This window comes from Schistocerca americana, chromosome 4 (assembly GCF_021461395.2).
Source record: "Schistocerca americana isolate TAMUIC-IGC-003095 chromosome 4, iqSchAmer2.1, whole genome shotgun sequence".
Lineage (NCBI taxonomy): Eukaryota > Metazoa > Arthropoda > Insecta > Orthoptera > Acrididae > Schistocerca > Schistocerca americana.
The window spans coordinates 540,361,792-540,380,388 of record NC_060122.1 but is presented as its reverse complement, the minus strand read 5'-3'; the positions used below and the strand labels follow the sequence as shown (position 1 = coordinate 540,380,388).

The 18,597-nt window shown below is 47.0% G+C and overlaps 1 protein-coding gene across 1 annotated transcript in view; it reads left to right on the top strand.

The window, feature by feature from the left end:
- The first annotated feature begins 4,403 nt into the window (after nucleotides 1–4,403).
- The window catches only part of LOC124612550 (valine--tRNA ligase), a 208,721-nt gene continuing 194,527 nt past the window's right edge, over nucleotides 4,404–18,597 (top strand). The window contains exons 1-2 of the mRNA XM_047140825.1: nucleotides 4,404–4,688; nucleotides 4,816–4,989. Coding sequence (XP_046996781.1) covers nucleotides 4,497–4,688; nucleotides 4,816–4,989 — 366 coding nt within the window. The 5' untranslated portion in view covers nucleotides 4,404–4,496. The remainder of the gene's footprint in view (nucleotides 4,689–4,815; nucleotides 4,990–18,597) is intronic.

Below are 18,597 nucleotides of genomic sequence, written 5' to 3'. Positions count from 1 at the left end.
TTGAAACACAGTGAGAGGCAGTCAGGTACAATGTTGTTCATACCAGATGTTGGTGATAAATTGCATGATAAATGTCAGATGATTCATCTACATGGACCATAAACCATCAATATAGGCATTCAGGAGGAACAGTAGCAACTGCTCACTGTGACAATATACACTCCTGGAAATTGAAATAAGAACACCGTGAATTCATTGTCCCAGGAAGGGGAAACTTTATTGACATATTCCTGGGGTCAGATACATCACATGATCACACTGACAGAACCACAGGCACATAGACACAGGCAACAGAGCATGCACAATGTCGGCACTAGTACAGTGTATATCCACCTTTTGCAGCAATGCAGGCTGCTATTCTCCCATGGAGACGATCGTAGAGATGCTGGATGTAGTCCTGTGGAACGGCTTGCCATGCCATTTCCACCTGGCGCCTCAGTTGGACCAGCGTTCGTGCTGGACGTGCAGACCGCATGAGACGACGCTTCATCCAGTCCCAAATATGCTCAATGGGGGACAGATCCGGAGATCTTGCTGGCCAGGGTAGTTGACTTACACCTTCTAGAGCACGTTGGGTGGCACGGGATACATGCGGACGTGCATTGTCCTGTTGGAACAGCAAGTTCCCTTGCCGGTCTAGGAATGGTAGAACGATGGGTTCGATGACGGTTTGGATGTACCGTGCACTATTCAGTGTCCCCTCGACGATCACCAGTGGTGTACGGCCAGTGTAGGAGATCGCTCCCCACACCATGATGCCGGGTGTTGGCCCTGTGTGCCTCGGTCGTATGCAGTCCTGATTGTGGCGCTCACCTGCACGGCGCCAAACACGCATACGACCATCATTGGCACCAAGGCAGATGCGACTCTCATCGCTGAAGACGACACGTCTCCATTCGTCCCTCCATTCACGCCTGTCGCGACACCACTGGAGGCGGGCTGCACGATGTTGGGGCGTGAGCGGAAGACGGCCTAACGGTGTGTGGGACCGTAGCCCAGCTTCATGGAGACGGTTGCGAATGGTCCTCGCCGATACCCCAGGAGTAACAGTGTCCCTAATTTGCTGGGAAGTGGCGGTGCGGTCCCCTACGGCACTGCGTAGGATCCTACGGTCTTGGCGTGCATCCGTGCGTCGCTGCGGTCCGGTCCCAGGTCGACGGGCACGTGCACCTTCCGCCGACCACTGGCGACAACATCGATGTACTGTGGAGACCTCACGCCCCACGTGTTGAGCAATTCGGCGGTACGTCCACCCGGCCTCCCGCATGCCCACTATACGCCCTCGCTCAAAGTCCGTCAACTGCACATACGGTTCACGTCCACGCTGTCGCGGCATGCTACCAGTGTTAAAGACTGCGATAGAGCTCCGTATGCCACGGCAAACTGGCTGACACTGACGGCGGCGGTGCACAAATGCTGCGCAGCTAGCGCCATTCGACGGCCAACACCGCGGTTCATGGTGTGTCCGCTGTGCCGTGCGTGTTATCATTGCTTGTACAGCCCTCTCGCAGTGTCCGGAGCAAGTATGGTGGGTCTGACACACCGGTGTCAATGTGTTCTTTTTTCCATTTCCAGCAGTGTAGATTGTCACAGTGGGTACTCCTGAATCGATATGTTAACAGTTTATGGTCCATGTAGATAGTGAAACCTGTCATTTCTATCTGTGGCCTGGAAGTTTTCGATGGGTTAGCACATGGTGAGATTTTTTGGTTGCAAGTATTCCACTTTTGTTGCAACGGCGACAATTTATGAGAATAAAAGTCTAACGGTTGCCATGAGCCACCTGTCCATTGTTGTAATACGACACCTGTAGCTGTTAGGCTTGCATCAACCACAATCGCTAAGGGTGCATCAAGCTTAGGATGCCCCAGAAGGTCAGTGGCCGCCTTACTTTGTTTAGTGGTGTCAAAGGCGAACCTCATTGCCTCAGTCCACTGCACTGGAGAGTTTCCTTTAATCTCAGGGCAAGAAAGTGCTGCACTTAACGGTCTTTGTAGCTCTGTTGCTTACAGTAGATACCACCGACAACAATTTAGCATTCCAAGGAATGGACGTAGCTCCTTGATTGTACTTAGCTTCTGTATTCGCAGAATAGCTGCAACCTTGTCTGGTAGAGGAATGGCGCCTGCAGAAGACATACAGTGGCTAAGAAAATCGACTTCAGATCAGCTGAATATGCATTTGGCTGTGTTCGAAACGACGCTATACTGTTCTCTGAGGTGTTGTTGAGTTCTTCCTCGCCAGTTGAAGAGATCGAGATACCATATAGGTAGGCAAAGCGGAAGCGTAGGCTTTAGTAGAGAGCCAAAAATCTGTGCCATGTTTAGTCCACATTGCGTAAACAGATGGTCATAAACATGCCCTCAAACAACCCAGACGGTGTAATAACTGCTGTTTTTGGTATATATTCTTCTGCCACCAGTATGTGAGTACAAGCCTTGGCACAATCCAGCACACTGAAAATCATTGCACCTTGTAAAGCGTGATTATAATCTCGCAACAATGGAACTTGGTAATGGTCTGTGCAGTTCCCGCATTAAACACTCCATAACCACCGAGCAGAAGCCACACATCACTCTTCTTAGGAACCAGGTTAAGTGGAGCCAACCATGGACCACTTGATCGTCAGCTAGTGCCTTCTTTTAACATGCTGGTAAACTCAGCCTTAGCAACTGCTGTGCGAGCTAGTGTCAAACGACTAGGCCTACATGATCCTGCAGGGCGATCTGTGGTTTTCAGAATGAGATTTTCACTCTGCAGCGGAGTGTGCGCTGATATGAAACTTCCTGGCAGATTAAAACTGTGTGCCCGACCGAGACTCGAACTCGGGACCTTTGCCTTTCGCGGGCAAGTGCTCTACCAACTGAGCTACCGAAGCACGACTCACGCCCGGTACTCACAGCTTTACTTCTGCCAGTACCTCGTCTCCTACCTTCCAAACTTTACAGAAGCTCCTGCGAACCTGGCAGAACTAGCACTCCTGAAAGAAAGGATATGGCGGAGACATGGCTTAGCCACAGCCTGGGGGATGTTTCCAGAATGAGATTTTCACTCTGCAGCGGAGTGTGCGCTGATATGAAACTTCCTGGCAGATTAAAACTGTGTGCCCGACCGAGACTCGAACTCGGGACCTTTCGCGGGCAAGTGCTCTACCAACTGAGCTACCGAAGCACGACTCACGCCCGGTACTCACAGCTTTACTTCTGCCAGTACCTCGTCTCCTACCTTCCAAACTTTACAGAAGCTCCCTGCGAACCTGGCAGAACTAGCACTCCTGAAAGAAAGGAGTCTCGGTCGGGCACACAGTTTTAATCTGCCAGGAAGTTTCAGATCTGTGGTTTTAATAAACTGCATGGTATTATGCTGCACCAGTTTTGGAACTCGAGGGTTCCTACTTAGAGCAGAAAATCGCCATAATATGGAAATATAGTTACAGTCCTTAGCCTGCATCAGTTTGGCGTTACGTGAAGTTATGTTGTGGCAGAACCTGGTTCTAGTGAGGCCAGTCATACTGTCCACAAGTTGGGAATTCGCCACGTCTAGCATCAGATGGTAGTACATCAGGAAATCCGCACTGATGATTGGCTCTGAGCCATCGGCGACAGTGAAGCCCCAGATCAATGCACAGTGTAGTCCCAAGTCCAGTTCCCCATGCTGAGTTCCATACATCGATATTGTGGAATTGTTAGCAACAGCAGCACAGGCAGATCACGGTCAGTGCCCGATAGCATCACTCCGAGTTCCATGGCAGTATGCTTAATTTGGCACGGAATAAAGCAAGGAATAAAGAGCACTGCCGCTGCAACATCATCTGTGGCGTTGCCCGCAATTCCACTTGACAAACGCGACAACAATGCACAGCAATCGACGGCAGATGACGATGACGTGTCGCTACAACACATATATGGACGTAGAACGACCAAGAGTAACAGAACAACAAGAAGTAAACAGAACTGACAATGTTAATTTACATATTCCAACATATTTCAATAACTTTAACAATGAGCGCCCTATAGCACTGTTCCTATCAACCGTTTTGGATTTCACCGTGTACCAAAGGAGGAGAACCTCTAGTCTGAAAAAACATCTGAATAAAATTTTTTTCTCGCTTCAGATTTGCGGCAGTTTCCTCTCCACATGCTAGAATTTGTCTGTGCAGAAGTGTTTTCCGTCCACAGTGTTGAGAAATTTTGGTCAGACTTCGAGAACTCCAGCTTCCATATTTACACACATCTTACATTTGCGCAAATTTTCCGTACACACTTCGTCCACAAGCAACGATCTTCCGCGCAGATGGTATAGGTATGTACGTAGACATGCGCAGACAGGTAAGCCAACGCCACCTAGGAGGCGTTGGATAAGTGCGAGATTACCAGCCTAACATCTTTGATTTTCATGCTGGATTTGTAATGTTGACGAAATTTGAGTGAGAGTGGGACACGTGTGTTTGTGTATTGTGTAGTATTTATCTGCCAGGAGTGAAATAAGTTGTAAATATGTCTCAGTCAGAAATTGTCACAAGTACTTCAGTGAATGGATCTCTTCCTGAAGATGCTAAAGAAAATCAACCACCGAAGACAGCGAAACAGCTGGAAAAGGAAGCAAAGAAACTTGCTAAATTAGAAAAATTTAAACAGAAGAAAGATAAACAGAAAGACGTAACAAGCCAACCTAAAGAAAAGTCGGAAGTAAGTGAATATTTTTTCGTACATCCATCATTTTGTGTGCTAACCGGATGTCTTGCGTTAGGTTTTAATTTCTGTCGTATGGTCAGTAGTTGTTTTGTTTTCTCAAGTTCGTCTTGATGTTTGCTAGAAAAAAGAAAAGAAGAAGGAGATTAAAGAATCAGCAGTCTACACAGCAGCTACACGCGATGGTGAGAAGAAAGACACCCTATGTCCAATGCCTGATGCTTATAGTCCACGTTTTGTTGAAGCAGCGTGGTACAGTTGGTGGGAAAAGGAAGGCTTCTTCAAACCAGAATATGGGGTAAGGACTTACATTACGATAATCGGTATCCTCTGTTTGTGATATAATTTCAGTGCCTTCTATCGGTACTATTGCGTGAAAGTCAGGTGTCAGTAAATGATGTCGCTGTTCTTTAGATTTCAATTATGTTGGAAGTCGAAGATTGATCTCGTTAGTAATATAGGCTCAGTTGCCTAGATGGTTTCAGTAGAAAGTAAACTCTAAAAAGAACAAGCTATAAAGTGTGAAGAAAAATTCGCGCTCTCGGACTTCGCAGCGAGATTTCTCTCATCCTAGCAATACAAAAATGTGTCTCACGAAATTTCGTCCCGCGCATATTTTTGGCAGTAAATGGACGTCAATGATTTGCCTGGCAACACTAATCACATATACGGTAACTACCTCTGTCAGCATGTAGTAGTAGTGCTGTGTAGTTGGTGCAGTGAATAGCATTTTGTGTTAGTATGCAGGAGGTCGAAGTTTCGATTCTGGGTCGAGTCGCGTATTTCTTTTTATTTTCAAACTATAGTCTGCGTGGCACGATGTCTGGTGTCTTAATCGTCATACAGCGATTACAGTGGGTTTTGTACAAAACATTTGCACTTATATATTACGAATACAGAAATGGAAGTTTCCGTTGGTCAGCTTTTAAAGCAACCTATTAAACGTCATGGATGTGAATTATTTTGCATCACTGCATCTACTAGATTCCAAACCTGTTTTCTGTATACCCTCCCCAAATGGTCCCATCAGTTAGTACCAACTATTAGTCTTGCCATGTTCACGTCCATTATATTTCGTTAGGACCTTAAGTAACCAGCAGTGCTAGCAGTGGGCACTGCAAATAATTTCCAAACTTGGTTACCATTTGCATCGCCATGGCGCCACTAATTATGCCTTTCAACATTGAGTCTGATAAATGCAGGCTATTTAGCAATTCTTTCCATGCAGTGCGTTATAATTTTTGATGAAAATGAAACATCACATCCATTACTGTCAGTAAAACAGTGTAATTCAAAAAAAGAACATTTCACAGTTAGCAATGTTGGGATGAATCGTGCAGAACAAAAGCTGTAAGAGGGGTGATGTGCATTAGGTGGAACAGCCCACTGTGACTATTCACGTGTTTATACAATCTGTGCTGTTCGCTAGACAGGGACTAGTTGCTAGCAGAGTAATGCACTCGTGACAGCGTTGTCCCCATCCGCTGTTGAGGTGTTCCCCTCTGCCACTGAGGTGTCCCCTGTCTCCAGTGAGGTGTCCCCCATGGCCAGTGAGGTCTCCTCCATTACCAACATATAGTCATCTGCTGTAGGTGTCCCAGCCTCATCTGCAAGTCCACACCTCGGATACTATTGTTTTCCTCCAGGAAAAATTTAAAGAGCAGTAAAATGCCATGGAATGATAGCCTCCATTGCCATATATCTTAATATACTGATAGAAGTTATCTCTCTAACACACAGACATGTCAGTTACTTCTTCAACCTATTGTTTGAAACAAGGTGTTGGTTGGTTGGCTGGCTGGGGGAAGGGGACCAAACAGCAAGGTCATCGGTCCCATCGGTTTAGGGACGGGTGTTGACCTTTCAAAGGATCTGCCCCAGTATTTGCCTGAAGTGATTTAGGAAAATCACAGAAAACCTAAATCAGGATGGCTGGACGCGGGTTTGGACTGTCGTCCTCCTGAAAGCGAGTCCAGTGTGCTAACCACTGCGCGACCTCGGTCAGTGATGAATGTTTGCTCACTAGAGTACGTTGTATGCTAATGTTGTGATCACCTAGGACACTGTTGCTCGTGATACAGGCCTACTTCGCAAAATAATTGTCTACAGTACACGTTGTAGTGGTTGCCAGTGCTTCGTATATTTTATTTCGGTCCTATACTGCATCAAGTGTTAGTTGTCATTAAGCTGCCATCTTTTTCAATGGTTGCAGACATTTTATGCCTATTGGACTTCAGTGGGTTTATAGTGTTTACTCATTTTCATTATTCTAATATCTGCATGTTCAGAGTGAAAGGTATCAATGACAGAAAATAGCACTTTTAAGGGGCAGATGATGTCTGTTCCCTGTGTGTACAGTCATTAACAGAGCCACAAAAAATTTTTGCATTTGACAACAGGCTGTGCCCTGGTAAACTTTTGCTCTTTTCTGCACACTCGGTCACAGCAGGTTAAGTAAAAACTATACATTAAAACTACTACTCCAGTTCAAGGAACAGCAAAGCAGATAGCCAACCCTCAGATTCATGGAAGAAGTCAAGACTGCATATACAAGGGAATAAAAAGAGAATAATAGTGAAGGTTGTTATTAATATTAATGATGAAATAGCACTGAGAGAATTTATCTTTTATGGCTCCAGCAATAAACTACAGCAGTGATGTAGTTAATTAGGTGAAAGTCTGTTGTATGTGATTAGAATGTTTGGAGTTCTGTGTGTTATAAAACTTCATTTATTTGCAGTCTTCACAGTGCTGCTTTTGGGAAATGACATTGAACAGCTCCCTACCTGATTTAATATTGTTCCCCACTTATTGTAATGTATAGTCTGTCATTTTCAAGGTTTCAAGAGATGAAAAGTAAATGATTCAAAAATTGGTAAAAGTGCACTTACATTGCACTTTAGCTATTTGGTTGCATGCAGTTGTTAGCATCATGAATGATAGGAAATGAACACGATAAGTCAAGAGTCGATCATCAGTACCCTGTCAGAATGCTTGTTTGTTAATTCCTGTGGTTTGTAAATAAAGGTAGCTGATATTTTCTTCTGTTAGATTTGAATATAACATCACCATCAGAATTTTTGACAAAATTTGAAGTAAGACAAAAGTAGGTTATTGCAATGATGAATGTAAATGTTGAGCTACGCTACACATAAATCTATTTTGGTAATTGTATTTTTGTGTTGAGGTTCATTGACTTCACTGCCTCACAACCAAATTATCACATTTCAACCTAACCCAGACCTCAAGTTTCTCTACGGACCAGTCTGTTGGCACATCTAGTTTTCTTCAGTTCACATTCATTAGCTCCACTGACCCTCACCTGTGTTCTCATATTCCAGCCAAACCTAGACCTCAGTCCATGCTACAGGTCAGCATATCTACTTTTTCTTCCTACTCTGCCCCCTGTGGGTCCGGCAGTTAGAATAGGCCCAAGGTATTCCTGCCTGTCGTAAGAGGCAACTAAAAGAAGTCTAACATTTTTCGGCCCTAAGAGTTCAGGTCCTGTTCTATGGTTTCTACATCTACATCTATACTCCGCGAGCCACCTTACGGTGTGTGGCGGAGGGTACTTATTGTACCACTATCTGATCCCCCCTTCCCTGTTCCATTCACGAATTGTGCGTGGGAAGAACGACTGCTTGTAAGTCTCCGTATTTGCTCTAATTTCTCGGATCTTTTCGTTGTGATCATTACGCGAGATATATGTGGGCGGTAGTAATATGTTGCCCATCTCTTCCCGGAATGTGATCTCTCGTAATTTCGATAATAAACCTCTCCGTATTGCGTAACGCCTTTCTTGAAGTGTCTGCCACTGGAGCTTGTTCAGCATCTCCGTAACGCTCTCGCGCTGACTAAATGTCCCCATGATGAATCGCGCTGCTTTTCGCTGGATCATGTCTATCTCTTCTATTAATCCAACCTGGTAAGGGTCCCATACTGATGAGCAATACTCAAGAATCGGACGAACAAGCGTTTTGTAAGCTACTTCTTTCGTCGATGAGTCACATTTTCTTAGAATTCTTCCTATGAATCTCAACCTGGTGCCTGCTTTTCCCACTATTTGTTTTATGTGATCATTCTACTTCAGATCGCTCCGGATAGTAACTCCTAAGTATTTTACGGTCGTTACCGCTTCCAATGATTTACCACCTATGGCATAATCGTACTGGAATGGATTTCTGCCCCTATGTATGCGCATTATATTACATTTATCTACGTTTAGGGAAAGCTGCCAGCTGTCGCACCATGCATTAATCCTCTGCAGGTCCTCCTGGAGTACGTACGAGTCTTCTGATGTTGCTACTTTCTTGTAGACAACCGTGTCATCTGCAAATAGCCTCACGGAGCTACCGATGTTGTCAACTAAGTCATTTATGTATATTGTAAACAATAAAGGTCCTATCACGCTTCCCTGCGGTACTCCCGAAATTACCTCTACATCTGCAGATTTTGAACCGTTAAGGATGACATGTTGTGTTCTTTCTTCTAGGAAATCCTGAATCCAATCACAAACCTGGTCCGATATTCTGTAAGCTCATATTTTTTTCACTAAACGTAAGTGTGGAACCGTATCAAATGCCTTCCTGAAGTCCAGGAATACGGCATCAATCTGCTCGCCAGTGTCTACGGCACTGTGAATTTCTTGGGCAAATAGGGCGAGCTGAGTTTCACATGGTCTCTGTTTGCGGAATCCATGTTGGTTATGATGAAGGAGATTTGTATTATCTAAGAACGTCATAATACGAGAACACAAAACATGTTCCATTATTCTACAACAGATTGACGTAAGCGAAATAGGCCTATAATTATTCGCATCTGATTTATGACCCTTCTTGAAAATGGGAACGACCTGCGCTTTCTTCCAGTCGCTAGGTACTTTACGTTCTTCCAGCGATCTATGATAAATTGCTGATAGAAAGGGGGCAAGTTCTTTAGCATAATCACTGTAGAATCTTAAGGGTATCTCGTCTGGTCCGGATGCTTTTCCGCTACTAAGTGATAGCAGTTGTTTTTCAATTCCGATATCGTTTATTTCAATATTTTCCATTTTGGCGTCCGTGCGACGGCTGAAGTCAGGGACCGTGTTACGATTTTCCGCAGTGAAACAGTTTCGGAACACTGAATTCAGTATTTCTGCCTTTCTTCGGTCGTCCTCTGTTTCGGTGCCATCGTGGTCAACGAGTGACTGAATAGGGGATTTAGATCCGCTTACCGATTTTACATATGACCAAAACTTTTTAGGGTTCTTGTTTAGATTGTTTGCCAATGTTTTATGTTCGAATTCGTTGAATGCTTCTCTCATTGCTCTCTTTACGCTCTTTTTCGCTTCGTTCAGCTTTTCCTTATCAGCTATGATTCGACTACTCTTAAACCTATGATGAAGCTTTCTTTGTTTCCGTAGTACCTTTCGTACATGATTGTTATACCACGGTGGATCTTTCCCCTCGCTTTGGACCTTAGTCGGTACGAACTTATCTAAGGCGTACTGGACGATGTTTCTGAATTTTTTCCATTTTTGTTCCACATCCTCTTCCTCAGAAATGAACGTTTGACGGTGGTCACTCAGATATTCTGCGATTTGTGCCCTATCACTCTTGTTAAGCAAATATATTTTCCTTCCTTTCTTGGCATTTCTTATTACACTTGTAGTCATTGATGCAACCACTGACTTATGATCACTGATACCCTCTTCTACATTCACGGAGTCGAAAAGTTCCGGTCTATTTGTTGCTATGAGGTCTAAAACGTTAGCTTCACGAGTTGGTTCTCTAACTATCTGCTCGAAGTAATTCTCGGACAAGGCAGTCAGGATAATGTCACAAGAGTCTCTGTCCCTGGCTCCAGTTCTGATTGTGTGACTATCCCATTCTATACCTGGTAGATTGAAGTCTCCCCCTATTACAATAGTATGATCACGAAACTTCTTCACGACGTTCTGCAGGTTCTCTCTGAGGCGCTCAACTACTACGGTTGCTGATGCAGGTGGTCTATAGAAGCATCCGACTATCATATCTGACCCACCTTTGATACTTAACTTAACCCAGATTATTTCACATTCGCATTCGCTAATAACTTCACTGGATATTATTGAATTCTTTACTGCTATAAATACTCCTCCACCATTGACGTTTATCCTATCCTTGCGGTATATATTCCATTCTGTGTCTAGGATTTCGTTACTGTTCACTTCCGGTTTTAACCAACTTTCCGTTCCTAATACTATATGCGCACTATTTCCTTCAATAAGAGATACTAATTCAGGAACCTTGCCCTGGATACTCCTGCAGTTTACCAATATTACGTTAACTTTTCCTGTTTTTGGTCTCTGAGGATGGACGTTCTTTATCAACGATGATAATGTCCTCTCTGGTAAGCCGTCAGGTATTTTATCGTTTCGCCCAAGGGGGGGTCCCTCTAACCTAAAAAACCCCCGTGTGCACGCCACACGTACTCTGCTACCCTAGTAGCTGCTTCCGGTGTGTAGTGCACGCCTGACCTGTCTAGGGGGGCCCTACAGTTCTCCACCCAATAACAGAGGTCGATGAATTTGCAACCATTATAGTCGCAGAGTCGTCTGAGCCTCTGGTTTAGACCCTCCACACGGCTCCAAACCAGAGGACCGCGATCGACTCTGGGCACTATGCTGCAGATATTAAGCTCAGCTTGCACTCCGCGTGCGATGCTGGTTGTCTTCACCAAATCAGCCAGCCGCCGGAAGGAACCAAGGATGGCCTCAGAACCCAAGCGGCAGGCGTCATTCGTTCCAACATGTGCTACTATCTGCAGCCGGTCACACCCAGTGCGTTCAATAGCTGCCGGAAGGGCCTCCTCCACATTACGGACGAGACCCCCCGGCAAGCACACAGAGTGCACACTGGCATTCTTCCCCGACCTACCCGCTATTTTCCTGAGGGGCTCCATAACCCGCCTAACGTTGGAGCTCCCTATAACTAATAGGCCCGCCCTCTGTGACTGTCGGGACCTTGCCGGAGAATCGGCCACTGGCCCAACAGGCGAGGCATCCTGTGGTGGCTCGGAAACGATGTCATCACCACTAGGAAGCACCCCGTACCTGTTGGAAAGGGGTAAGGCAGCTGCCACGCGGCCAGATCCCACCTTCGCCTTTCGGCCAGGCACGCGCGAGCCCACCACTGTCCGCCATTCACCCTGGAGTGATGGCTGACCGGTAAGATGCTCACTGCCGGAAGACGCAGCGACATCAGGGGTTCCATGTGATTCCAAGGCCACCGAAGTAGGCATAGGTCTCACCACAGTTGCCCCAACGCCACTACGAGCCGACGCCTGCGCCTCGAGCTCGATGAGCCTAACAGACAAAGCCTCCACCTGCCCCCGAAGAGTGGCCAATTCTCCTTGCGTCCGCTCACAACAACCACAGTCCCTACACATGACTATGTTTACCCTACTCTATACGGTGACAAATTCCCAAGATAATCTTCTGATGAGCTACTCTGATAATCAAGAAACACTCACTGAAATACGAGACGCGAAAACTACGCTAGGTTTTCCCAGAAAAACTATTTAAAAGCTAAGCGCAGCAAATAAGTACAAAAACGCTGTATACAAACAGTACTCGCTGCTGCTGGTGCTCTCGCTCTGGCTGTCACAAGACAACTGCTGATTCAAGTGACTAGTGGCTAACGGCCGCGAAACAAACAAAAGACGGTTTTAGGGCGCTTTCTGTTCTAAACGATCAAGAAAACACTAAGAAATCTAACACGAAAACTACGTAAAGTTTTATCAAGAACTGTTAGTTACTATGCAGAGCAGATAAACACAAATAGAATCCCTTCCTTAGTGGAAGGTCGTAAACAAAATGCAAAATAAACGCTTTATACAAACAGTACTCGCTGCTGCTGGTGCTCTCGCTCTGGCTGTCACAAGACAACTGCTGATTCAAGTGACTAGTGGCTAACGGCCGCGAAACAAACAAAAGACGGTTTTAGGGCGCTTTCTGTTCTAAACGATCAAGAAAACACTAAGAAATCTAACACGAAAACTACGTAAAGTTTTATCAAGAACTGTTAGTTACTATGCAGAGCAGATAAACACAAATAGAATCCTTTCCTTAGTGGAAGGTCGTAAACAAAATGCAAAATAAACGCTTTATACAAACAGTACTCGCTGCTGCTGGTGCTCTCGCTCTGGCTGCCACTTTCAAAATGCTACAGCAGTGTGGGCCATATGGGGAAGGACGCCTTATGTGGTGCACGAGTTATCCATAGTGCTCTTGTCATGGCTTTGCATCTCCTTCTGCGATTCAACTATTTGGGTGAGGACACTTTCCGGGGTATATCATCTTCCGTTGTCTCCCGTACTCTTTCGCCCCCATGACAATATTTCTCTGCACCTAATATCCAGCATGGCAGCCAGTCCATTGTGGTGGGGCCGTCGTGTACCCATTTGGTGGTAGCCCCCTGACAACACAGGGATTGCACTGCTGATGCCTGAGGTGTAAACTCCCCGTGTATGTCAAGGAATAGACTCCCGTCTTCATGGGGCATCAGGACTCCTGGCAGTGGCCATCATGCCAGTTGGCCTTTGCTGTGGCGGGGTGGCGCCTGTGGGGAGAACCCTTGATTGGAGTGGGTGGCATCAGGGCAGATGACCCACAGTGAAGCGGACTAAGTCATCTCTTGCTGGTGACCGTATGGCACCAGCAGTCTCTAAGAAGGGCAAGACCGAATACAATGCAGACAGGCATGACCCTAAATTGTTTCCCTCCCTCGCTACACCATGGGAGGAACCTATAGAACGAGAGAGGGGCATATTCGGCTCGGTTTTTAGTCTGTAGCCGAACTGATGGGGACTTCTTTCTACCTACAAAGCCTCAACTTTTTTTCGTTGAACAACTTGAGGTTAAGTTTGGAGAAGTGACAGCACTGTCCAAGATGCGAAATGGCACAGTCTTGATTCAGACAGCATCTCCAGCCCAATCCCGAGCGTTCCTCGCCTGTGACAAGCTGGGTGATATTCCTGTTTCCGTTACTCCCCATAAAAGCCTCAACATGGTCCAGGGGATCATTATTCATTGTAATCTCCTCTTGAAGTCTGATGCCGGGCTCCGCGCCAATTTATAATGGTGGGGTGCTCATTTCATCCAGTGTGTTTACAGGGGACCCATAGACAACAAGGTTGCTACCAGTGCCTTCATCTTGGCCTTTGAGGGTGATTCATTGCCTGGAAAGGTCAATGTGGTGGTTACCAATGTGATGTTAAACCTATGCAGTGCCTTAAGCGCTGGAAGTTCAGGCACATGTTTCCGCTGCACTTCCAGCACCACATGTCGAGACTGCGGACATCCACTGCACCCAGATACTCCATGTCGCCTCCTCCCACTTGTATCAACTATGGAGAGAACCACTCCCCCTGCTCACCAGATTGTCCAGTACTCCAAAAGGAGCGGAAAATCATGGAGTAAAAGATTCTGGAGCACCTACTTCGGGAGCAAGCCCCCCCCCCCCCCCCCCCCCACCCCACCCCTCCCGTCCTCCCCCAAACTTAGAGGAAATCGGTCCCCTCCCCCCTGTTAGAGAAGCAACAGCCTCCTCCAGCTCCTCTCATGCGAAAGGGGTCCCTTGGGGTCCTGTTTCCCAAGGTCTCCACTAATGCCAAGGCAGACACTCGTCATTGGCTCAAGGAGCCAAAACCTGCTGGATGAAGAGCTTCAAGGTCTTCCTCCGTGCCTGAAGCTGCTTCAGAGAAATCTTCCCATCAAGTCCCTAAAGAGAAGTGAGAGAGCAAGCAAACTAAGAAGAAGTCTGCTAAGAAACAGGACCCTCTGGTGGCCCCAACACCACCACTGCCTATCAGTTCTGCAACTGAGGATGTGGTGGAGATCTTAGTGTCCCCTGAGGACCTGGATCTCACTGATGCCTCATCCATCATAGATATGGCTACAAATACTCAATCAGTGGCAGCAGGTGAACCTGAGGCAAGACCTACCTCCTTGCGCGCTTCATGCCTTCCCATCCTCATGATATCATCATCCTCCAGTGGAACTGCAGCAGTTTTTTCCATCACCTGGCTGAGCTACAGCAACTCTTAAGCTTTATACCTGCTTTCTGCATTGCCCTTCAGGAATCCTGGTTCCCGGAAATGTGGACCCCCTGCCCTTCTCGTCTGTATGGGATATTACAAGAACCGTAGTGACTATAATAGTGTATCAGGTGGAGTTTGTGTCTATGTCCTGAACTCAGTATGTAGTGAACCTGTGCCCCTTCAAACCCTTCTTGAAGCTGTGGCTGTCAGGATAACGAAGATGCAGGAAATAACTGCCTGCAATGTTTATCTTCCTCCAGGTGGTGCTGTACCCCTAAACGCATTGGCTGCACTGATTGATCAACTCCCTAAACCTTTCCTACTTTTGGGAGATTTTAATGCTCATAACCTCTTGTGGGGTGGCACCATGCTTATTGGTCGAGGTTGGAAGGTCAAAAATTTACTGTCACAACTCGACCTCTGCCTCTTGAATACAGATGCCCAAACACATTTCAGTATGGCACAAGGCACATATTCGGCCATTGATTTCTTGGTTTGCAGCCCTGACCTTCTCCCATCTATTCACTGGAGAGCACATGATTACCTATGTGGTAGTGGCCACTTACCCATTTTTCTGTCGCTGCCCCAGCGTCAGGCCCATGGACGCCTGCCCAGATGGGCTTTAAACAAGGCAGACTGGGACGCTTTCACCTCTGCTGTCACTGTTGAATCTCCCCCACATGGTAACATCAATGTGGTGGTTGAGCAGGCAACTATAGTAATTGTTTCTGCGGCGGAAAACGCAATCCCTTGTTCTTTAGGGTGTGCTGGCGAAAGACAGTCCCTTGGTAGATGCTGGAACTCACTGCGGCAATTAAGGGGTGTTGGCGAGCTCTACAGCGGCATAAGTCCTTCCCTGGGGCACCTCATAGCCTTTAAACGGCTCCTTGCCTGTGCTTGGCAGCTTATCAAAAGATGGAAACAGGAGTGTTGGGAGTGAGACGTCTCAACCGTTGGGTGCCGTAAGTCACCTTCCCAAGTTTAGGCAAGGATCAGACGTCTTTGTGGGTACCAGACCCCAACAGGTGTCCCTGGCGTTAACATCAATGGCATGCTCTCTGCCGAGGCAAGCACAGTTGTTGAGCACTTGCTGAGCACTATGCTCGAGCCCCTGCATCAGAGAACTACCTCCCCCCCCCCCTCCCCCCCCCCCTCCCCAGCCTTTCGCACCCTCAAACAGCATATGTAAAAAGTCCTTTCGTTCACTACACGCCACAGGGAACCCTATAATGCCCCAATTACAGAGTGGGAGCTCCTCAGCTCCCTTGCACATTGCCCCAACACAGCTTCTAGGCTGGATTGGATCCACAGTCAGATGATTAAACATCTCTTGTCTGACTACAAGCGACACCTCATCATCTTCAGCCAGATCTGGTGCGGATGGCATCTTTCCATCGCAATGACGGGAGAGCACCATCATTTTGGTGCTAAAACCCATAAACCCATTAAAAATCCGATTGATGCAAATAGCTATCGGCCCATGAGCCTCACCAAACTTCTCTGTAAGCTGCTGGAACGTATGGTGTGTCGGCAGTTGGGTTGGGTTCAGGACTCAAGTGGCTTACTGGCTCTGTGCCATGGCGGTTTGCGTCTGAGTCGCTCTGCCACTGATAATCTTATGTCCCTTGAGTCTACCATCTGTCAGACACCATTCCCTTGTTGCCATCTTTCTTTGATTTATGAAAAGCGTATGACACCATGACACCAACTGGCGACATCATATCCTTGCCACATTACATGAGTGCCCCACATATCCAGGAGAATGGGGTCCAGTGGGGCTTTGTCTTGAGTGTCTCTCTATTTTTAGTGACCATTAATAGTCTAGCAGCAGCTGTAGGGCCACCCTTCTCACCTTCTCTGTATGTAGATGAATTTTGCATTTCCTACTGCTCCACCAGTACTGGTGTAGCTGAGCGGTGCCTACAGGGAGCCATCCACAAGGTGCAGTCATGGGCTCTACCCCATGGCTTCCAGTTTTCGGCCACAAAGTCATGTGTTGTGCACTTCTGTTGGCATCATACCATTCATCTGGAATAACTTTACCTTGATGATGATTCACTTACTTTAGTGGAGACATGTTGATTCTTAGAACGGGTTTTTGAAGCCTGATTGACTTGGCTTCCTCGCCTTCGTCAGCGTAAGCGGAAGTGATGGCAGCAACTCAATGCCCTCTGCTGCCTGAGCGACACCAACTGGGGTGCAGATCGCTCTATGCTGCTCCAGCTATACAGAGCCCTCAGTATTCAATTCCGCCTTGACTGTGGGAGTCAGCTTTATGGTTCGGCGGTGCCCTCAGTGTTGCGTTTACTCGACCCAGTGCACCATTGCGGCATTCGACTAGCAACGGGAGCTTTTAGGACAAGTCCGGTGACCAGTGTCCTGGTGGAGGCTGGAGTCCCTCCATTGCAGGTCGGGAATGCGCAACTGCTCGCCAATTGTGTTGTACACGTTCATAGTTGTCCTGCGCATCTGACTTACTGTCTTCGTTTTCAACCCATAGTGGTTCATCTCCCACATCTTCGGCCCAGGTCAGGGCTTACAATTGCAATTCGCGTCCAATCCCTTCTATCTGAACTGGAGTTCTTGCCTTTACCATCTATACTCGAGGTCCATTCGCATACACCTCCATGGTGTACACCTAGGCCACAGCTTCGCCTGGACCTTTCACGTGGCCCAAAGGACTCGGTTCACCCTGCAGCTCTCCACTGTTACTTCCTCTCGATTCTTGACATGTGCCGAGGCTGTGAAGTAATTTACACTGATTGCTCGATGGCTGATGGTCCCGTCGGCTTCGCGTATGTCCATGGAGGACATATTGAGCAGCATTCCTTACCCCATTGCTGCAGTGTTTTCACTGCAGAGCTGGTGGCTATATCTCGTGCTCTTGAGCACGTCCGTTCATGCCCTGGGTTGTCGTTTCTTCTGTGTACTGTCTCCTTGAGCAGCCTGCAAGCTATAGACCAGTGCCACCCTCATCATCCTTTGGTAGCAACCATCCAGGAGTCCATCTATGCCCTGGAACGGTCCGGTTGTTCCGTGGTGTTTTTGTGGACCCCAGGGCACGTCGGAATCTCTGGCAACAAACTTGCCGACAGGCTAGCCAAACAGGCTACGCGGAAACCTCTAATCGATACCGGCATTCCAATAACTGACCTGCGTTCATTTTTATGCTGCCAGGTTTTTCGGCTTTGGGAGACGGAATGGCATAGTATCACTACACACAACAAACTGCCTGCCATTAATGAGACTACGAATGTGGGGCAGTCCTCCTTCCGGGCCTCTCGCAGGGACTCTGTGGTTCTCTGTCGGCTCCACGTCGGTCACGCTTGGGTGACCTCCGGCGCCATAAAGACACGCCTTAGTGTCGATGCAGCGCCCAGTCGACAGTGGCCTATATTCTGGGGCACTGCCCCACTTTGACTGCCCTGCGATGAAATCTTCGGTTACCGGACTCATTGCCGATAATTTTATCTGACAGTGCCTCATCGGCTGATTTAGTTTTACGTTTTATTCGTGAGGGTGGGTTATATCATTTGATCTAAGCTTTAGCTCGTGTCCTTCGTCCCTCTGTGTCCTCCACCCTAATGCTTTTGGGTGGAGGTTTTAATATGTTGCAGAGTGGTTGGCTTCTCGTTTTTATTCTCATGGTCAGCCATCCATGGTAATCTATTTCGTCTTTTTAATTTCTTCTACCTGTTTCTTGCATATCTGTGGGTTTCTTCTCCCTTTTGTCCACTTAAGTGTTTGTTGCCCTTCAGTTGTTATTGTAGTTTTTCCTTTCTCTCCGTTGTCAGTCTCGCTTGTTTTATTCTTACCCTTGTGGCATTGTTTTATTCGGAACAAG